Here is a 23,063-nt window from a genome sequence, read left to right on the forward strand (position 1 = left end):
CGGGAGGGTCCACCTGCCCCAGAGGGCCTTATGGGCTGTAGGTAGAAGGGAACCAGCCCTAAGTGGGCTGGGCGCCAACCCCCCTAGGGCCCATGCGCCTAGGGTTTGGGGGGAACCCTAAAGGGGGGCGCCCCCTTGCTTGGGGGGCAAGCCACCTCCCCCTGGCCGCCGCCCCTCCCACCAGATGGGATCTGAGGGGGCCGGCCCCCCTCTCCCTTGCCCCTATATATAGTGGAGGGGTGGGAGGGCAGCCATACCTTTCCCAAGGCGCAACCCTCCCCTCCCCAACACCTCTCCTCCTCCGCGTGTGCTTGGCGAAGCCCTGCCGGAGAACTGTCACTCCACCACCACCACGCTGTCGTGCTGCTGTTGAAGCCTTCTTCCTCAACCTCTCCCTCCTCCTTGCTGGATCAAGGTGTGGGAGACGTCACTGCTCCGTACGTGTGTTGAACGCGGAGGTGCCGTCCATTCGGCGCTTGGATCATCGGTGATTTGGATCACGACGAGTACGACTCCATCAACCCCGTTCTCTTGAATGCTTCCGCTCGCGATCTACAAGGGTATGTAGATGCACTCCTCCCCTCTCGTTGCTAGTAAACTCCATAGATTGATCTTGGTGATGCGTAGAAAAATTTAATTTCTGCAACGATCCCCAACAGTGGCATCAGAGCTAGGTCTATGCGTAGTTTCTATGCACGAGTAGAACACAAGTTGTTGTGGGCGTCGATTTTGTCAATTTACTTGCCGTTACTAGTCTTATCTTGATTCGGCGGCATCGTGGGATGAAGCGGCCCGGACCGACCTTACACATACGCTTACGTGAGACAGGTTCCACCGACTGACATGCACTAGTTGCATAAGGTGGCTAGCGGGTGTCTGTCTCTCCCACTTTATTCGGATCGGATTCGATGAAAAGGGTCCTTATGAAGGGTAAATAGAAATTGGCATATCACGTTGTGGTTTTGGCGTAGGTAAGAATCGTTCTTGCTAGAAACATATAGCAGCCACGTAAAAGTTTGCAACAAGAATTAGAGGACGTCTAACTTGTTTTTGCAGCAAGTGTCATGTGATGTGATATGGCCAGAAGGATGTGATGAATGATATATGTGATGTATGAGATTGATCATGTTCTTGTAATAGGAATCACGACTTGCATGTCGATGAGTATGACAACCGGCAGGAGCCATAGGAGTTGTCTTAATTTATTTATGACCTGCGTGTCAACTGGAACGTCATGTAATTACTTTACTTTATTGCTACCCGTTAGCCATAGTAGTAGAAGTAATAGTTGGCGAGACAACTTCATGAAGACACGATGATGGAGATCATGGTGTCATGCCGGTGACGATGATGAACATGGCGCCCAGAAGATGGAGATCAAAAGGAGCAAAATGATATTGGCCATATCATGTCACTATTTGATTGCATGTGATGTTTATCATGTTTTGCATCTTATTTGCTTAGAACGACGGTAGCATAAATAAGATGATCCCTCGCTAAAATTTCAAGAAAGTGTTCCCCCTAACTGTGCACCGTTGCGAAGGTTCGTTGTTCCGAAGCACCACGTGATGATCGGGTGTGATAGGTTCTAACGTTCGCATACAACGGGTGTAAGCCAGATTTACACATGCAATACACTTAGGTTGACTTGATGAGCCTAGCATGTACAGACATGGCCTCGGAACACAAGAGACCGAAAGGTCGAACATGAGTCGTATAGCAGATACGATCAACATGAAGATGTTCACCGATGATGACTAGTCCGTCTCACGTGATGATCGGACATGGCCTAGTTGACTCGGATCATGTATCACTTAGATGACTAGAGGGATGTCTGTCTGAGTGGGAGTTCATTAATAATTTGATTAGATGAACTTAATTATCATGACTTAGTCTAAAATCTTTACAATATGTCTTGTAGATCAAATGGCCCACGCTAATGTTGCCCTCAACTTCAACGCGTTCCTAGAGAAAACCAAGCTGAAAGACGATGGTAGCAACTACACGGACTGGGTCCGTAACCTGAGGATTATCCTCATAGCTGCCAAGAAAGCATATGTCCTTGAAGCACCGCTAGGTGATGCACCTGTTTTCCCAGCAACTCAAGACGTTCTGAACGCCTGGCAGTCACGTAGTGATGATTACTCCCTGGTTCAGTGCGGCATGCTTTACAGCTTAGAACCGGGGCTCCAAAAGCGTTTTGAGCAGCACGGAGCATATGAGATGTTCCAAGAGCTGAAAATGGTTTTCCAAGCTCATGCCTGGGTCGAGAGATATGAAGTCTCCGACAAGTTCTACAGTTGTAAGATGGAGGAGAATAGTTCCGTCAGCGAACACATACTCAAAATGTCTGGGTTGCACAACCACTTGTCTCAGCTAGGAGTTAATCTCCCGGATGACGCGGTCGTTGACAGAATCCTTCAGTCGCTCCCACCTAGCTACAAGAGCTTTGTGATGAACTTCAATATGCAGGGGATGGAAAAGACCATTCCTGAGGTATATTCAATGCTGAAATCAGCGGAGGTGGAGATCAAAAAGGAACATCAAGTGTTGATGGTGAATAAAACCACTAAGTTCAAGAAAGGCAAGGGTAAGAAGAACTTCAAGAAAGACGGCAAGGGAGTTGCCGCGCCCGGTAAGCCAGCTGCCGAGAAGAAGACAAAGAATGGACCCAAGCCTGAGATTGAGTGCTTTTATTGCAAGGAAAACGGTCACTGGAAGCGGAACTGCCCCAAGTACTTAGCGGATAAGAAGGCCGGCAACACCAAAGGTATATGTGATATACATGTCATTTATGTGTACCTAACCAGCGCTCGTAGTAGCTCCTGGGTATTTGATACCGGTGCGGTTGCTCATATTTGTAACTCAAAGCAGGAGCTGCGGAATAAGCGGAGACTGGCAAAGGACGAGGTGACGATGCGCGCCGGGAATGGTTCCAAGGTCGATGTGATCGCCGTCGGCACGCAACCTCTACATTTACCTACGGGATTAGTTTTAAACCTCAATAATTGTTATTTAGTGCCAGCTTTGAGCATGATTATTGTATCTGGATCTCGTTTAATGCGAGATGGCTACTCATTTAAATCCGAGAATAATGGTTGTTCTATTTATATGAGAGACATGTTTTATGGTCATGCCCCGCTGGTCAATGGTTTATTCTTAACGAATCTCGAACGTGATGTTACACATATTCATAGTGTGAATGCCAAGAAATGTAAGGTTGATAATGATAGTCCCACATACTTGTGGCACTGCCGCCTTGGTCACATTGGTGTCAAACGCATGAAGAAATTCCATGCAGATGGACTTTTGGAGTCTCTTGATTTTGAATCATTTGACACGTGCGAACCATGCCTCATGGGCAAAATGACCCAAACTCCGTTCTCCGGAACAATGGAGCGAGCAACCAACTTATTGGAAATCATACATACTGATGTGTGCGGTCCAATGAGCATTGAGGCTCGCGGCGGCTATCGTTATGTTCTCACCCTCACTGATGACTTGAGTAGATATGGGTATGTCTATTTAATGAAACACAAGTCTGAGACCTTTGAAAAGTTCAAGGAATTTCAGAGTGAGGTTGAGAATCAACGTGACAGGAAAATAAAAGTTCTTACGATCAGATCGTGGAGGGGAATATTTGAGTCACGAATTTGGCACACACTTAAGGAAATGTGGAATTCTTTCACAACTCACGCCGCCTGGAACACCTCAGCGTAATGGTGTGTCCGAACGTCGTAATCGCACTCTCTTGGATATGGTGCGATCTATGATGTCTCTTACCGATCTACCGCTATCATTCTGGGGTTATGCTTTAGAGACTGCCGCATTCACTTTAAATAGGGCTCCGTCGAAATCAGTTGAGATGACACCGTATGAATTATGGTTTGGAAAGAAACCTAAGCTGCCGTTTCTTAAAGTTTGGGGATGCGATGCTTATGTCAAGAAACTTCAACCTGAAAAGCTCGAACCCAAGTCGGAAAAATGCATCTTCATAGGATACCCGAAGGAAACCATTGGGTATACCTTCTACCTCAGATCCGAAGGCAAGATCTTCGTTGCCAAGAACGGGTCCTTTCTGGAGAAAGAGTTTCTCTCGAAAGAAGTAAGTGGGAGGAAAGTGGAACTTGATGAAATGACCCCTCTCGAACCAGAAAGTAGCGCAGCACAAGAAAATGTTTTTCTGGTGCCTGCACCGACTAGAGAGGAATTTAATGATGGCGATCATGATCAAGTTACCACTGAACTTCATAGGTCCACAAGGACACGCTCCGCACCAGAGTGGTACGGCAACCCTGTCCTGGAAATCATGTTGTTGGACAACGGTGAACCTTTGAACTATGAAGAAGCAATGGCGGGTCCAGATTCCAACAAATGGCTTGAAGCCATGCAATCCGATATAGGATCCATGTATGAAAACAAAGTATGGACTTTGACAGACTTGCCCGATGATCGGCGAGCGATAGAAAATAAATGGATCTTTAAGAAGAAGACGGACGCGGATGGAAATGTTACCATCTATAAAGCTCGACTTGTCGCTAAGGGTTGTCGACAAGTTCAAGGAGTTGACTACGATGAGACCTTCTCACCCGTAGCGAAGCTGAAGTCCGTCCGAATCATGTTAGCAATTGCCGCATTCTACGATTATGAAATATGGAAAATGGACGTCAAAACGGCGTTCCTTAACGGCTTCCTTAAGGAAGAATTGTATATGATGCAGCCGGAAGGTTTTGTCGATCCTAAGAATGCTGACAAAGTATGCAAGCTCCAGCGCTCAATCTATGGGCTGGTGCAGGCATCTCAGAGTTGGAACATTCGCTTTGATGAGATGATCAAAGCGTTTGGGTTTACACAGACTTATGGAGAAGCCTGTGTTTACAAGAAAGTGAGTGGGAGCTCTGTAGCATTTCTCATATTATATGTGGATGACATACTATTAATGGGAACTGATATAGAATTCTTGGAAAGTATAAAGGCCTACTTGAATAAGTGTTTTTCAATGAAGGACCTTGGAGAAGCTGCTTACATATTAGGCATCAAGATCTATAGAGATAGATCGAGACGCCTCATAGGTCTTTCACAAAGCACATACCTTGACAAGATATTGAAGAAGTTCAATATGGATCAGTCCAAGAAGGGGTTCTTGCCTGTATTACAAGGTGTGAGATTGAGCACAGCTCAATGCCCGATCACGGCAGAAGATAGAGAAAAGATGAGTGTCGTCCCCTATGCCTCGGCCATAGGGTCTATTATGTATGCCATGGTGTGTACCAGACCTGATGTAAACCTTGCCGTAAGTTTGGTAGGAAGGTACAAAAGTAATCCCGGCATGGAACACCGGACAGCGGTCAAGAACATCCTGAAGTACCTGAAAAGGACTAAGGATATGTTTCTCGTTTATGGAGGTGACGAAGAGCTCGTCGTAAAGGGTTACGTCGATGCTAGCTTCGACACAGATCTGGATGACTCTAAGTCACAAACCGGATACGTGTATATTTTGAATGGTGGGACAGTCAGCTGGTGCAGTTGCAAGCAAAGCGTCGTGGCGGGATCTACATGTGAAGCGGAGTACATGGCAGCCTCGGAGGCAGCACATGAAGCAATTTGGATGAAGGAGTTCATTGCCGACCTAGGAGTTATTCCCAATGCATCGGGGCCGATGACTCTCTTCTGTGACAACACTGGAGCTATTGCCCTTGCCAAGGAGCCCAGGTTTCACAAGAAGACCAGGCACATCAAGCGTCGCTTCAACTCCATTCGTGAAAATGTTCAAAATGGAGACATAGATATTTGTAAAGTACATACGGATTTGAATGTCGCAGATCCGTTGACTAAACCTCTTCCACGAGCGAAACATGATCAACACCAGAACTCTATGGGTGTACAATTCATCACAATGTAACTAGATTATTGACTCTAGTGCAAGTGGGAGACTGTTGGAAATATGCCCTAGAGGCAATAATAAAATGGTTATTATTATATTTCCTTGTTCATGATAATTGTCTATTGTTCATGCTATAGTTGTGTTATCCGGAAATCGTAATACATGTGTGAACACATAGACCATAACGTGTCCCTAGTGAGCCTCTAGTTGACTAGCTCGTTGATCAATAGATGGTTACGGTTTCCTGACCATGGACATTAGGAGAATGATGTGATGGACAAGACCCAATCCTAAGCATAGCACTAGATCGTGTAGTTCGTTTGCTAAAGCTTTTCTAATGTCAAGTATCATTTCCTTAGACCATGAGATCGTGCAACTCCCAGACACCGTAGGAATGCTTTGGGTGTACCAAACGTCACAACGTAACTAGGTGGCTATAAAGGTGCACTACAGGTATCTCCGAAAGTGTCTGTTGGGTTGGCACGGATCGAGACTGGGATTTGTCACTCCGTATGACGGAGAGGTATCTCTGGGCCCACTCGGTATTGCATCATCATAATGAGCTCAATGCGACTAAGTAGTTAGTCACGGGATCATGCATTACGGAACGAGTAAAGTGACTTGCTGGTAACGAGATTGAACGAGGTATTGGGATACCGACGATCGAATCTCGGGCAAGTAACGTACCGATTGATAAAAGGAATTGTATACGGGATTGCTTGAATCCTCGACATCGTGGTTCATCCGATGAGATCATCGTGGAACATGTGGGAGCCAACATGGGTATCCAGATCCCGCTGTTGGTTATTGGCTAGAGAGGTGTCTTGGTCATGTCTGCATGATTCCCGAACCCGTAGGGTCTACACACTTAAGGTTCGATGACGCTAGGGTTATAAGGAAGGTTTGTATGTGATTACCGAATGTTGTTCGGAGTCCCGGATGAGATCCCGGACGTCATGAGGAGTTCCGGAATGGTCCGGAGGTAAAGATTTATATATGGGAAGTCACCATACGGTCACCGGAAATATTTGGGGGTATACCGGTATTGTACCGGGACCACCGGAGGGGTTCCGGGGGTCCACCGGAAGGGTCCACCTGCCCCGGAGGGCCTTAGGGGCTGTAGGTGGAAGGGAACCAGCCCTAAGTGGGCTGGGCGCCAACCCCCCCTAGGGCCCATGCGCCTAGGGTTTGGGGGGAACCCTAAAGGGGGACGCCCCCCCCTGCTTGGGGGGCAAGCCACCTCCCCCTGGCCGCCGCCCCTCCCACCAGATGGGATCTGAGGGGGCCGGCCCCCCTCTCCCTTTCCCCTATATATAGTGGAGGGGTGGGAGGGAAGCCATACCTTTCCCAAGGCGCAGCCCTCCCCTCCCCAACACCTCTCCTCCTCCGCGTGTGCTTGGTGAAGCCCTGCCGGAGAACTGTCACTCCACCACCACCACGCCGTCGTGCTGCTGTTGGAGCCTTCTTCCTCAACCTCTCCCTTCTCCTTGCTGGATCAAGGTGTGGGAGACGTCACCGCTCCGTACGTGTGTTGAACGCGGAGGTGCCATCCGTTCGGCGCTTGGATCATCGGTGATTTGGATCACGACGAGTACGACTCCATCAACCCCGTTCTCTTGAACGCTTCTGCTCGCGATCTACAAGGGTATGTAGATGCACTCCTCCCCTCTCGTTGCTAGTAAACTCCGTAGATTGATCTTGGTGAGGTGTAGAAAATTTTAATTTCTGCAACGATCCCCAACAGGTGGAGCCGTGGTCGAGGTAGCCATGCGAAGAGTGCCGTGGTCGATGTTGAGTTGGGGTGGCCGGTGTCGAGGAAGCCGCCTTGGAGCCGCGGGCGCAAGGGGGTGCCGAGTTAGCATGTGCGCAGTGGTGTCGAAGTAGTGGTGCGCCGGGAAGAAGATGTTGTTGACGATGCATCGCGGCGGGTTTGCCAAGCCTGAGGACACATCGTGGACGAAGGCACGCACCAGTGTTGCCAGCACCGCGCATGCGTAGACAGACGAAGACAAAGTTGACGAAGCGCCGACCAGGCTTGCCAGGCCCGGGGACACGTCGTGGATGAAGGCACGCATCGGTGTTGCCAGCACCGGGCATGCATAGATGAGGGACCTGCATGAGCTATACACCATGTCAGAGAAGTCGGAGGGGCCAGCTGAGAAGAACTCGACGACAATTGCGGCATCCATCGGCGCGGGGCCGATGTCACCAACGATGGTCGGAGTAGACGAAGTGGTCGGGGTAGATGACGGCGACGCTGGCGACGGGGGCCAAAGAAGAGTGGCGACGGCGGCCTAATGGCGGCGGCGGCTAGGTTACGAGTGCGGCGACGGTGCTCCATGTAGGCGAATCCTGACAGCGTGACGAAGACTAGCAGCGCAGACGGTGGCGTTCCCGTGCCAAAGAAGGCGGCGCGGCGCATACCACGAGAGATCGACGTGCGAAGACGGCGATGGGCCGTGGGCCGCGGCGCTACGGCCCGAAGGGGCGGCGCAGCGGTGGTGGGCAGGTCGAGGCGACGGCGGAAGACCTCGAGGCGGTTGCGGGGACCACGGGCCGTGGCGCTACAGCCCGAAGGGGCAGCGCAGCGGCGGAGCGCGGGTCGGTGCAACCGTGAGGATGGCCTCGGGATGGCGGCGTAGACCGAGTGCCACGCTCGCTACGGCCCGATGGGGCGACGCAGCGGCGGCGTGAGGGTCGGTGCAGCCACGGGGACGACCTGGAGCGGATGGCCTCGGGGCGGCGGTGAACCGTGGGCTACGGCACTACGGCCCGTTCACAATGCAGCGGTGACGCGCGTCGGTGCAGCCAGAAGAACCACGGGGCGACGGCGCTGCGGCCCAACGGGGCGATGCAGCGGCTGCCCGTTGCTCGATCGGTGAAGAGGCGCGCTGAACTCGGGGACGATCTTCACAAGACCTACGGAGGCGCGCGTTACCGACGGGCCAGGTCGGACACGTGGCATAGATGAAACAGATCACGGGTAGTTAGGCGATCAATCCAATCACTCGTGAGGTTGGGGTAGCTGCTCGGCTGGCGATGAAGGTACCTACGTCGTGCATTCCATAGCCGGACATAGCAGGAGCCTGCGACCGAGCCAATGAAAAATTACGTGATGTAGATGGCCTCGCTGCACGTACTAGTGCATTGCCATCCAACACACGCACGAGTAAGGGCTAGTGCAAGCCCTGCATCCAGTGTGCGTGAGACTCCTCGGGCCGCACGGCGTGGATAACCACGTCGGTACTCGAGGCGTGGATAACCACGTCGGGACACGGGCGGTCGGGCGGAGGAAATATCGTGGCTTGCCTTGTACTTCATGTAGATTAGGTACTTTTATATATATGTCCATGAGGCTCAAGCAATACAGTAAATTATTCCATCAATCATCTATTTCCCTTCTAACATGGTATCAGCCTAATCACGATATAAACCCTAGCCGCCGCCGCTTCCGCACCCGCGCGCCGCTCCCGGGGCGGTCGGCCTCCATGACCGCCGCCAGGGGCCGCGCCGCCTATACCTAGGGTTCGTCTGCTGGCCGTGTTGGCCGGCTGCCCTACAGAGTTTTTTTCCCGAGCCATTGCTCCGGGTTTTTTGGCTCTCTTGCCGGTCGTTTTGATCGGCGTTTTTCTTTTTGGTTTTAGGATCTAATCTTGATCGGTTTGCGTTACCCGCCGCCGCCATCGACCCCCGTGTGCCTCTACTCCGACCCCGGCGCGACCAGCCGGCCTCTCCTTCGACCCGGCGGCCACGCGCGCCGAGGCGGCCCGTCCGGGCCAGCAGCAGTCCGCGCGTCGGTCCGCCCATCGCCCTACGCCGGCCGTCACCGCCCTGCTCCGACCGGGACACCTGCATCGCCCTGACCTGGCGGCCTCGTGCCATGCGAGGGCCAATCATAGCCGTCGCTCGCGCGCTGGCCCGCCCATCGATTCACGTCACCTGCCTCCGTCGTGTCTGCACGGCGGCCCGGCGGTCTACCTCACCGGCCTCGTCCTCGACTGCGTCGGGCTGACTGCGTCAGACTTGTCGGCTACCTCAGCTCGGGCCCCGCTGCTACGTTGGTCGCTCGGGCCTCGCTACCCAGGCGCCGGCGCTGCTTTGGCAGCCCGGGTGCCGGTGCTGAAAAGCTCGTCCACACGACGTCCCACGCCGTCCGTTGTCGCCGGCCTCATCCCGGACTCCGCCACCAGCACTCCTCCACCGAGGGACGTCCCAGACCTCGCGCGCGATCGGCTTGATCACCTGCTCGCCGTCGCGATCCAGCTCATCTACGCCGCGCAACCGACCTGGCCCGTTGGTGACGCGTGCCTCCGCAGGTCCCGTGAAGATCGTCCCGAGTACCGCGCGCCTCTCCGCCGATCGAGCATCGGGCTGCCGCTGCGTCGCCCCATCGGGCCGCAGCGCCGCCGCCCTGTGGTTCTCCTCGCGGCTGCATCGACTCGTGCGTCGCCGCTGCGTATCCCCTTCGAGCCGTAGTGCCGCGACACGTGGTCCCCGCCGCCGCCCCGAGGCCGTCCCCGCGGCTGCACCGACTCGCGAATCGCCGTTGCGTCGCCCCTTCGGGCCGCAGCGTCGCGGCCCGCGGTCCCCGCCGCCGCCCCAAGGTCTTCCCGCCGTCACCTCGACTCGCCTGCCGCCGCTGCGTCGCCCCTTCGGGCCGTAGCGCCGCGGCCCGCGGTCCACTCCGCCGACACCGCGCGTCAACCTCCCGTGGTATGCGCCGCGCCGTCTCCCTTGGCGCGGGAACGCCACCATCCACGCCGGTCTTCGTCACGCTGTCAGAGTTCTTCGCCTACTTCGAGCACCGCCGCCGCACTTCTAACCTAGCCGCCGCCGCCGCCGCTCTTCTTTGGCCGCCGCCGCCGCTACCTTCGTAGCCGCCGCCACCGCCCATCCACCCCCTTCGTCTTCGTCCGCACTAGCCCGTCGCCAGCGTCGCCGTCATCTACCCCGACCACTTCGTCTACTCCGACCACCGTTGGTGACATCCGCCCTGCACCGATGGGCGCAGCAATCGTCGTCGAGTTCTTCTCTGCTGGCCCCTCCGACTTCTCCGACATGGCGTACAGCTCGTGCAGGTCCCTTGTCGACGCATGCCCGGTGCTCGCAACACCCATGCGTGCCTTCATCCACGACGTGTCCCCGGGCCTGGCAAGCTTGGTCGGCGCTTCGTCAACTTCGACTTCGTCCGTCTACGCATGCCCGGTGCTGGCAACACCGGTGCGTGCCTTCGTCCATGATGTGTCCCCGGGCTTGTCAAATCCGCCGCGATGCGTCATCAACAACATTTTCGTCCCGGCGCACCCCTGCTTCGACACCACCGCGCCCATGCTAACTCGGCGCCCTCTTGCGCCCGCGGCTCCATGGCGACTTCCTCGACACCGGCCACCCCGACTCGATATCGACCATGGCATTCTTCGCACGGCTACCTCGACCACGGCTCCACCATCCATGCTCTTGGCTACATCGACAAACGGCACAAAGGGCTACCGTGTGCTTAACAAAGGGTCATAGCACAATTGTTTCTTCTTGTGTAATGAACATATAAACACCACTTTGTTAATTCCAAATAATCAAATCATAAATCATAATTCATCTTTACCAGAAATAATTACATCATAAATAACTCGTCTTTACACCCAGAAAAAGCACATTAAAAGATTCATTTGAGGAGTGTTACCAAAAAAAATACATCATAAAATCGTCTTTGCCAGAAAAAATTACATCATAAAGCTCATCCAAATCTTCCAAGTAGTTGCTAGTTTATTCGTTCACTACTGCAGATTTATTTTCCTCAAGCATTTGTTAAGGAGATATATCCATTCTTGATCATCCACTCCATACTCCAGTGGTTGTTAACGTTCTTGTAGGTCCAATAAGCCCATCCAAAGGTGGCTTGCTGATATACATCCATCTGCGCATTCGCGAACCTCTGGTAATCTTCCTTCATTGCATCAGATACCTTCCACTCAGCCACCCATTCACCTGCACAAAACATGGCATGCATGAGATATTGTAGACCTAGTTAGTTTTCACTAGAAACGCATAAGTTCTTGTATGAGTTGCAGAAAAGAATGACAGCTGCAGGTGGGCGAGGGGAAGCCATGCCCCATATATACTTTCAAAGTTTCATGTGATTTAGCAAAAGAAATTGTGTTTGGCCCCCACAATGATTGGTAATTTTATTGATTCGTAGCCCTTGCCCTGGCGAAAATTTCATGCATGTTCCAAGCAGAACCCGATTTACACTATCACACACTTACCAACAAATGTGAGAGCACCAATTCGCCTTGAGAGAGTCTTGAGATCACTGGCGATGTTGTTCCTCACGTAATCAATGTTCTGCTGCACAGTGAAAGTATTAAACTTGTTGTCGAACAGTGTGTAGTAGTGCACGTCAATGACGGATCTGGGGAACATTCCAGCGAAGTCGAGGAGCTCGGTCGAAGGTGCCGCCAGCCGGTTGGACATGATCACATAGGTCGTGAGCGTGTGCTTCCTGACTGTGTTGTAGGCGTCTCGGTAGTACCTTTTCAGGCTATCCAGTGACACACCAGGAGCCAGCGGCTCGTTCATCAGCTCCACTGCGAGCAGGCCTGGTCTCCCAGCATACCTGTATATATGCACATCAAATGTAAAGAGGAATTAACAAGGAGATCAAATTACTCAGCTGGTTTCCTGAATGCTTGAAATAATCTTGGCGTGCGCTGCTAGGTTTACTTTATTATGTTATTAAGATATATGGTATTGCCTTTTTTTTTCTTATTACCGCAAACTTTGTGGCCAATCTATACATACTAAGAAAATGTGACTAAAATTTTGTTTCACTTTTTAGGCGATTTAATTAACAGATAGTACATACCTAGCTGCGAGGAAATCAATCACATGCACGGTTTGCACGATGTTAGAGTCGGTGGTTCCCCAGCTCTGTGTGCCGTCTCTTGTAGAGCAGTGCTCATTGGGGCTCTGCCCCCCAGGAGCTGCATGCAAGTCTATGATCACGCCCAGCTTGTGTGCCCTGAATGCACATCCACAAAAATATTCATAAATAGTTCCTTTCAAAATTTATTCATAACAAATCTGATGGTTCTTATTCAAGTTTGTGAATCAGACTACGTACTCTGCCCATTTGAAAGCGTTGTTCAAGGCTTGGAGAGAGCCTCCGATGTACGGAGCCGGAGGGTTATCGCCGTTGGCGATCCACCATCCTACCGGGATCCGTACTGCGTTGAGCCCGTTTGCCGCCATGAAGCTGAAGTCATCTTCCACGATGTATGTGTTCCAATGGTTCTGCCAAGTGCCAAACATGGAATCAACAAAATTGAACTGCCAACAAATGATACTTATTCGGAATTGCTCGAGATACTAAGCTTGATTTAATTACTAGAACACCGAAATTAAATCAATATAAGAACTCTTAAAACTATGGAGCTACCAGCTGAAACACTAGGTAGCTGGCTAGAGATACAAACCGGAAAAGAATTGGCAAAAATAATAATTAAAACTCTAGGTACCAGTCAAGAAGTCAGGCTCATCTTACTTACCCTCATGACCTCTGCAGCTTTCTCTGCACCGTAGCCATTGCAGACTTGGTACTCCCCTTGCAGCCCCCCGACTATGGTCACCGCAAACACCGACGGGTCATCGTCCCCCCAGCTCGTACTCTCGCCGAAGTCGGCTGTCAATGAACCATCTTTGTTTGCCTGCCAGATATGAGAATTGACTTGTAATTTAGGAGTAAGAATATGGTACTAAGAAATTAATGAGGTAAAAAGAAAAGACAAATATAGTGAGGTCAACAGATCAGGACAGTGTTTACTTTCAACAACAACAAAACCGATCACGACAGTGTTACCTGCAGGAAGAGCCCATTTGGTGCTCTGAGCCTCATCCTATTCTGGTTGTTGTCATTGCGCACTAACTTCAATGTCTCGGACGTCCCCGGCGTGGTGACCGTTGCCACCACAACGCCGGTGCTCCGGACGCCCACGAACTGGTTGCCGAACACCTTGAAGTTGAAGGTCGTCTGGTCGATCCGCCAGAGCTTGAAGGTCGCCCAGCCGGAGGCTGAAGCCCAGTTCGCGATCAGGGCGGTGCCGCCACCCTGCTCGGCGGCCACATAGGCGTTCTGCGTCACGGACTTAAACTGCAGCTGCGTGCCATCCTGCTCGGCAGAAATCACGAGATCAAGAAAACAGCATGGCGTTTTCAGACAAGACATAGAGAAGCTAGCTAGCTAGGTCAATTGCTTACCAAGAGATCTTTGTTGGGGATGCCGTCAAAGAGGGAGCGCAGGATCCAGCCCTCAGTGACGAGCCAGCCGCCAAGGTTCACCGCCCGGATTCGAGGGCGAGGAGAAACCGGATTCATGGGCGGGTTAAGAGCCATCTGGGATTGGGAGAGGCAGCACAGCCATGAACAGCAGCACAGGAGGAGGAGGCTGAGAAAAGAATGTTTTTGTCCCTCAAGTTCCCAAAAGTATAGACTTGATCGCTCAAGATTATTTTAGTAAACATTTGATCCTTTAAGTCTCAAAACCGGATAGGTTTGATCAAAAACCAGATTTTGAGCACGGCGACCATGTTTGACCAATGACGTCAAACTATTTTAAACTGTGACTGTGTGCATCAACGGGTGCAAAGGGCAAGGGTTAACTTCCCTCCCAAAAATAAAATACCATAATGTTTGGAGTATTTGAGTCCCGGCTCTTAGTTTATTATATCATTTAGATATTTCATGTTGTCAACAACAGAGAATAGGTACTGACTTTATCCCCCAATAGAATCCCAGGAGGGCTCTGTTTTTAGATGTTGCTTTGAATTTTGTTAAGGCTTGTGACCTGCTCAGGAAGATGAGATGACGGCCCTGAAGATAGAATAAGGTTCTCCCCACCTAGCCCCCATCTCGGTAATGTGTATAGCTTCGTCGGTGGGCGTGTGGAGGTGTGTCTCCGGTGGATCTGTTCTTGATCGATTTGCTCGGATCTGATCGTAGTTCATCTACGTTTGTGTTTCTTGAGGTTGGATCCTTTCGATGTAGGCTACTCTTCATCAGCGGCGGTTGCTGGTCTGCTGTGCTCATCCTATGTGACATTAGCACGACGACTTTTCGACTGTCTACTACTCCCTTCGTTTATAAATATAAGTCTTTGTAGATATTTCACTATGAACTACATACGGAGCAAAATGAGTGAATCTACACTCTAAACTATGTCTATATATATCTGTATGTCGTCAATAATGAAATCTCTACAAAGACTTATATTTAGGAACGGAGGGAGTACAACAAGTTGTGTCTGGCTCTGGCGTGGGAGAGGCGATAACGGCGGGGCACCTTCGCCTCGCTTCAGTGCTTGTAGTTGTCGCTAGGTGGTCTATAAGTCTGGATATAATTTTTATTATTCCTGATGTTCGTTGTACTGTCATGATTAAGTTTGCCATTATTGAAGATGAATAGATAAAAAGTTTTCTCAAAAAAATCCATCGAGAGAATATTGACATCTACCAAGGTTGACTCTCGTACCAGATGTGGACACCCCTGCCGCCGACGGTGAGCCCGGCACGTTGCCGGAATATAGAGCCGAATCATCCACGAATTCCGGCGGCCGGCAGCAGAGCCTCATGTGCCCGCACATTAGGGCTGCTAAAGGTCGAGTCACGATCCGTGTTGACTCCGCTAAAGGTCGAGTCACGGTCCGTGTTGACTCCGCTAAAGGTCAAGTCACGGTCCGTGTTGACTCCCCAGGTGTAAGCTCGATCGCCGTTATATTATTGCCAACTCGGTGTCAGAAGCATATGAGGGTCTTACTGGCGATGCAACATACATGTATACGAATGATACGCGCGTGTACTGAGAACTGAGTGTAGCTCAGTTGGCAAGGCGAGAGACTTCGCAGCCAGCTCACCAGGTTAAAGTCTCGTCCCGAGCATTTGGTGCTCACGGAGCTTTCTTCTATAAAAAAAATACCAACAGACCTCTTAGACCAAGAAAGACTTTTCTATCTTGCACGGGATATCCTATGCAATGATCCACTGTGGATGGTTGCTTTGAAATTCGCACTATAACTTTTATTGTTGCACAAAATTATCGTGTTTTGAAATGTTTTATTCATTTTCTCCAAGGTGTTTTAACAAAAAATAATGCACTTGTTCCAGATTGGTTTCTTTTATGCACAATGAAACATTATGATGCACTTTCGAGTGAGAGGAAAAACCTAATGGAACTGGAGAGAGAGGATTTTTGTATATAGATATCGGCAAACAAGCCACCCCAAACCCTAGGCGGCTAGGGTAAACTTTCCCTTCTAGATTTCACCAGCGAGCCTGCTCGCCTACCTTATGCATGCCACTTCGGCACTTGGTAGCGGGGAGGAGAATCTGTTCGGGAATGTTGCACGGAAAACAAAAAAAATTCTACGCACACGCAAGATCTATCCATAAAGATGTATAGCTACGAGAGGGGGAGAGTATCTGCATACCCTTGTAGATCGCTAAGCGGAAGTGTTTATCAACGCGGTTAGTGTAGTCATATACCTTCACGATCCGTCCCGATCTAGCACCGAACTGAAGGAAATATGCCCTAGAGGCAATAATAAAGTTATTATTTATTTCCTCATATCATGATAAATGTTTATTATTCATGCTACAATTGTATTAACCGGAAACATGATACATGTGTGAATACATAGACAACTTTAATGTCACTAGTATGCCTCTACATGACTAGCTCATTGATCAAAGATGGTTATGTTTCCTAACCATGGACATGTGTTGTCATTTGATTAATGGGATCACATCATTAGGAGAATGATGTGATTGACTTGACCCATTCCGTTAGCTTAGCACTTGATCGTTTAGTGTATTGCTATTGCTTTCTTCATGACTTATACAAGTTCCTATAACTATGAGATTATGCAACTCCCGTTTACCGGAGGAACACTTTGTGTGCTACCAAACGTCACAACGTAACTGGGTGATTATAAAGGAGCTCTACAGGTGTCTCCAAAGGTACATGTTGAGTTGGCATATTTCGAGATTAGGTTTTGTCACTCCGATTGTCGGAGAGGTATCTCTGGGCCCTCTCGGTAATGCACATCACTATAAGCCTTGCAAGCAATGTAACTAATGAGTTAGTTACGGAATGATGCATTACGTAACGAGTAAAGAGACTTGCCGATAACGAGATTGAACTAGGTATTGAGATACCGACGATCGAATCTCGGGCAAGTAACATACCGATGACAAAGGGAACAACGTATGTTGTTATGCGGTTTGACCGATAAAGATCTTCGTAGAATATGTAGGAGCCAATATGAGCATCCAGGTTCCGCTATTGGTTATTGACCGGAAACAGTTCTAGGTCATGTCTACATAGTTCTCGAACCCGTAGGGTCCGCACACTTAAAGTTACGATGACAGTTATATTATGAGTTTATAGTTTTTGATGTACCGAAGGTTGTTCGGAGTCCCGGATATGATCACGGACATGACGAGGAGTCTCGAAATGGTCGAGACATAAAGATTGATATATTGGAAGCCTATATTTGGATATCGGAATCGTTCTGGGTGAAATCAGGATTTTACCGGAGTACCGGGGGGTTACCGGAACCCCCCCAGGGGTTAATGGGCCTACATGGGCCCTAAGGGAGAAGAGAGGAGCCGGCCAGGGCAGGCCGCGCGCCCCCTCCCCCCTAGTCCGAATAGGACAAGGAAGGGGGGGCGCCCCCCTTTCCTCTTTCCCCCTTCCCCTTTCCTTCTCCAACAAGGCAAGAGGGGGGAGTCCTACTCCCGGTGGGAGTAGGACTCCTCCAGGCGCACCCCTAGGGCCCGGCCGCACCTCCCCCCTCCCTCCTTTATATACGGGGGCAAAGGGGCACCCCATGACACACAAGTTGATCTTCGTGATCGTTCCTTAGCCGTGTGCGGTGCCCCCTTCCACCATATTCCACCTCGGTCATATCGTAGCGGTGCTTAGGCGAAGCCCTACGTCGGTAGAACATCATCACCGTCACCACGCCGTCGTGCTGACGGAACTCTTCCCCGACACTTTGCTGGATCGGAGTCCCGGGAACGTCATCGAGCTGAACGTGTGCTAGAACTCGGAGGTGATGTAGTTTCGGTGCTTGATCGGTCGGGCCGTGAAGACGTATGACTACATCAACCGCATTGTTATAACGCTTCCGCTTTCGGTCTACGAGGGTACGTGGACAACACTCTCCCCTCTCGTTGCTATGCATCACCATGATCTTGCGTGTGCGTAGGAAATTTTTTGAAATTACTACGTTCCCCAACACGAACATACGACACCTCCGCGTTCAGCACACGTTCAGCTCAATGACGTCCTCGCCTTCTTGATCCAGCAACAGTGGCGAAGTAGTAGATGAGTTTCAGCAGCACGACAGCGTGGTGACGGTGATGACGAAAACTATTTCTGCAGGGCTTCGCCAAGCACAACGGATTTAGGTGGAGGAGGAACTAGGGGGAGAGGGAGCGCCGCACACGACTTGGGGATTCGTGGTGTGTGGCGCCCCTTCCCCTCCTCTCATATATATAGGAGCAAGGGGGAGGGGAGGCAGACCTAGGGGCGCCCCAAGGGGGCCGGCGGTTGCCCTAGGGCGCCTACCCTAGGCGCGCCCCCTTTCCTTCCTATGGCGCAGGGGAGAAAGCAGGAGGCACTACTAGGGAAAACCTTATACACATAATCTTACCAGCAGCACGGTTTAAAATAAGACGCTACTTCTACTTAGCAGTAGCGCGTGAGAAAAAACCGCACTACTGATATCTACATAGCAGTAGCGCGTCAGGAGGAAACAGCGCTACTACTACAATTGCCACGACCTTGCCGCCAGACTAGGTATAGCAGTAGTGCCTGTTTCGTAAACGCGCTACTGCTATTGAACTTAGCAGTAGCGCTTTTGCCAACGCACGCCACTGCTAAGTTTAGTCCACTCCTTGCGACTAAGTTTAGTCCCACCTCGCTCCGCGAAAAGGGTGTTTACCACCTTAAATATGTTACTTCTCAAACTATCACAACCACTTGGTCTTCATTGAACTCTATGTGTAGGATTTGTGGCCCCAATACGAGTCTTCACTGGTTCCTAGACCGATGAGGACTCATATTGACAATTCAGATTCTACACAAAAAGATCATTGATGACCAATGTATTTTTTATGTTTACTTTTACATGCTAAGGCTTAGCAGTGGCGCGTTTTTGCAGAAGGCGCTACTGCTATAGGCATAGCAGTAGCGCGTGTTAGGTAAAAGGCACTACTGCTATGGCGTTTAGCAGTAGCGCTTTATCCTAACACACGTTAATGCTAAAGTCGTCCTATCTTCTCCAACCGGCCGCCCCTCACTGTTCCTTCTCCACTCCACTCTCACTCTCCCCGCACCCCCCCCCCCCCCGTTGTCCACCGCCGCCGCCGTTCCCCGACCACCGTCGTCGCCCGCCGCCGCCGACACTCCTGCTCTCCTCCACTGAGGTAGTTCCTCCATCCCTCATCCTTCCACCTCCCTCCCCTCCTCATCCCTCTCCCGGTCCCTCCCTTCCTCCCTCCCTCTCCCTCTTCACTCCCCCGCCTCCTCCCTCCCACCTCACTCCATGCCTTGTCCCTCTCCCGATCACCACCCTCACTCATCCCTCCCTTCATTCCTACTCCCTCCACTCAGTGTAGAAATTTTTAGGTATTAAGAATAGAAATTTTTAGGTATTAAATTTAGTAATAGAAGTAAGAAAATTTAAGGTAGAACTAGGGTACTAGAATTTTTAGCAAGTGTTTAATGGAAATAGTTTATTTAGTAGGTGGTTAATATAACTAGTTTATTTTTACTAAGTGCTTAATAGAACTAGTTTATTTATAGTAAGTGCTTAATAGAACTAGTTTATTTAGTAAGTAGTTAATAGAACTAGTTTATTTAGTAAGTGCTCAATAGAACTAGTTTAGAGAGAGACCTATATTGTCAAGTTTAGTTACGTTAGGATTATATATAAGATATTTTGAAATGTTTTTGTTCATATTTTCAACCATTGAAATGCAATGACCATCAAGTTTGAATGCTCATATGATATAGATATAAGCATGTATATCTAGTGTTGCTCAAATAGGATACGTGCTTGCCCAAGTGGCCATGTTTGCAGGGGACACCTCCGAGTGGCCTATGTTTTGCTGGATTATTGATTAATTTCCGTTCCGGCAAATTTTAGGCGCTCAATATGTCATTTTTTTAGCAAAGGTCATGCCGGATTTTCCCCGTGAATTTTGGCATGGCTTGTGCTATAATATAGGAAATATCGAGTGTGTTGGAAATGCCGGAAAGAGCATTTAACGCCATTTTGGGTTTTGCCGTTGCGTTATAATCTTTGAATATTTTTTTTGAAACCTATGACAGTGGGAGAGGCTCCCACTGTGATGTTATAATCTTTGAATTTTGCAGGAGATGTCTGATGACGATGGGATCCCGGAGTGCGGGTACTACTATGATGACCGGGGTTTGTGCGACGGGTTTCCTCACCTGCAAAATGATAGGTTTTTCACCGTGAAGCTGGAAGAGACCTTTGATGTTTGTACGGTACGCAACGACAAGCATTTCATCGTGACTGATATCATCACTTGTGCTTCTTTTGTCAACGTGTAATTTCTGGATTTTTTTTCAATTCGATTAGTACATCCCGTGCCATGCTAGACCATATGTATTGGAGAAGCTTGGTTTTGGTTTAGATGACTTTGAGAATGTGGAGACGAGGAGGGCTCACTTAAGAACTAAACATGGTTATGAGTTTCTGGTTAAGTTGTACAATGCGGTCAATCACTCCCATTTCGGTTTCTCTAATTGGGAGCTCTCTGCAAGGCATATGGATTTGAGGAGGGAATGCAAATAAGATTTGATATTCGTCCCGAAGATTATGATGATGATGATAATATCGACATCTGGGTGGATGTGGATATGCCTCTGGTTTTGCCTAGGTGTGAGTTTGTCAAACTAATTTGTTAAGTTAAGTAATTTATATTGTTAATTTAAAAATATTTGGTGTTTGTCGGTACTAACCTTATTTATTTATAATTGTCAGCTTATTTCTTATCTTCAAGAAATACTCGGAAGGTTGTAGACAACACATCCTACAGCTATGACTCTGAGCTTAATTGTGAGGAGAAAGGTTATCTTGTCTCATTCATAGAAGATGTTGAGGCCTTTAAAACCAATCACTCTATCAGCCCAAATTATACTAGATACGTGCCACTAGTCCATAAATTGCTTGATGGTAACTTCATTGCCAAAAACTTGGCAAGATTTTGTTAATGGTGGTAACTTCATTGCATACATTATTCTTAAGTAAACTACATTGCTAACTATATATGTTACTATTACGTTTTTCAACAGAGGCTCCCGAAGGAGGTTGTACCTGACTTGATGTTTATCGAAGGTGATATGCATATGGTTAGCTTACGACCAACTCCTTCGAAGGCTTACGACAGTGCATATACAATTTCTTCAAACCATGGAAGGCTCAAAATCAAAGAATGGAGCAAAGTGATGAATGCCCACACGCAACTAATTGGAGACAAAATGAATGTGCGCAAGCCACAAGTTTGAGATAGGTTTATCTCCATTCTCCATTTATGGAGATGGACCGGTTTATCTGCTTTATGGTATTTTATCTAGGAGAGAGGAGTAGGTCCTAGGTATTAAGAACAATTATTTAGTGTTGATTATATATGACTATGATGATGATGAGAAGTTTTTATTATGTGTTACAATGTGTTAGAGTTGATGATGATGAGGAGGAGTTGTTATTATAACTAGTGACCAAGTTGTTATATGATGTCTCATGGACGAAAATGATGATGATGAGGAGTTGTTATATGACAATGATGTATTATGGTGATAAGTTGTTAATGATATTATGATAACGATGAGTTATTATGTCATTCGGTGAAAGAACCGTGGATTAGTTTCAAGTGGATGGATCCAAAGTGACACCCAATGATGTAATAACTCATTATGATGTAATAACTCAACATCCAGGACCTCACCAATCTGGGTTCCCACCAGGTTCCCTGTTTCTGTGCTCATCATTCCCATTGGGATGCTGTAAGCCCTAACCCATATAGGAATCTGCTTAAACTGATAATCATCAATTGTTTTGATGGGTACCAAATCTTCCATTACTATTAGATCTTTGTTAAACATCCAAGGACCACCCTTTACTGCTTTGTTCTTACTCCCCTCATCATGAAATAGAAAGAGGAAACGATTTCTCCCAAGGTCCTTGCTTTCAACTCTAGAAAAAGGGCACCAGACTCCTCTCAAGGTTCTTCCCAAATACTCTGCTTTAGCTGCTCTATCGATAGGAGCTTGCCCACTGCCTGAAGCTTACTCACCTCCCAGGAGCAAGCTTGATTCTTCCCAATCTTGTTGATTTTCTTTTCTGCATCGGAAAGCTTCAGACTCTTTAGTCTGCCTTCCACTCCTTCCACCTCATGAGCTTTTCCATCCCCCATGTTCGCCACACCCCGCAGCCCCGTGGTGCTGCCGTCCACCCAGACTCCTCCGACCACCGATGACTAGGGATCACAGGTGTAGTACGGCCGCACACCCTAGTGAAATGCGAAAGGATTTTGGTGTGGATTCACTCAGACTTAGGTCGTTCCTCATGCTGGGAATGGATTTGGGGATCTAGCATGCTGATTATTCCTCTCGCCTAGTGTGTGGGTGAAGCTTCGTGGGGGGAATCCACCTCAGATTACATGAAATCCGCCTGGTACATGTGGTGGGATCGGAGGCGCATTATGAGAGGGGAACATGTTCAAACTCCTTCGCGCTCAGCCCAAGGCATGAATTACCTAGGAGTAGCGAAGCCCAACAACAAGGTCCGTAGACATTGCTGTGTGCGACCAACTGAAGGCTTCGTGGGTGCGACCAACTGAAGGCTTTGCGAATTTAAAGGTAGACGCTGCGTTTTTCTGTCGATGCTGGCTCGGGTGCAACGGGCGCGGTGATCAGGGATGACCGAGGCAGATTTACCTCTGCTAGTTCACGTGCGATCAACTATGTGGCAGATGCAGCAACAGCCGAGGCTCGGTCTCTCCGAGATGGTCTCATTCTTGCAAGAAATTCGGGATGCAACAACAAGGTCATTGTGAACTGTGATTGCATGGAGGTCATTAAGATTAAGCAGGAT

The 23,063-nt window shown here is 49.3% G+C and overlaps 1 protein-coding gene across 1 annotated transcript; it reads right to left on the reverse strand.

The window, feature by feature from the left end:
• Positions 1-11,678: 11,678 nt before the first annotated feature.
• Positions 11,679-22,383, reverse strand: LOC109742019 (probable glucan 1,3-beta-glucosidase A). Its single transcript, XM_020301103.2, has 8 exons — positions 22,264-22,383; positions 14,138-14,272; positions 13,740-14,048; positions 13,429-13,587; positions 13,005-13,174; positions 12,747-12,902; positions 12,148-12,497; positions 11,679-11,869 (listed from the first exon to the last, which is right to left on the reverse strand). Exons 1-8 carry the CDS (start codon positions 22,381-22,383, stop codon positions 11,679-11,681), a joined length of 1,590 nt encoding a protein of 529 aa, XP_020156692.2.
• Between the last annotated feature and the right edge of the window lie 680 nt (positions 22,384-23,063).

The sequence above is a fragment of the Aegilops tauschii genome, chromosome 1, assembly GCF_002575655.3.
Source record: "Aegilops tauschii subsp. strangulata cultivar AL8/78 chromosome 1, Aet v6.0, whole genome shotgun sequence".
In the NCBI taxonomy this organism is placed as follows: Eukaryota; Viridiplantae; Streptophyta; class Magnoliopsida; order Poales; family Poaceae; genus Aegilops; species Aegilops tauschii.

Coding starts and splice junctions, on each gene's coding strand:
- LOC109742019 (XM_020301103.2), bottom strand. CDS start 22,383: ATGGGGGATGGAAAAGCTCATGAGGTGGAAGGAGTGGAAGGCAGACTA. Junction 13,588..13,739: donor CAAATGGGCTCTTCCTGCAG/GTAACACTGTCG, acceptor CATATCTGGCAG/GCAAACAAAGATGGTTCATT. Junction 13,175..13,428: donor AAGCTGCAGAGGTCATGAGG/GTAAGTAAGATG, acceptor GGCACTTGGCAG/AACCATTGGAACACATACAT.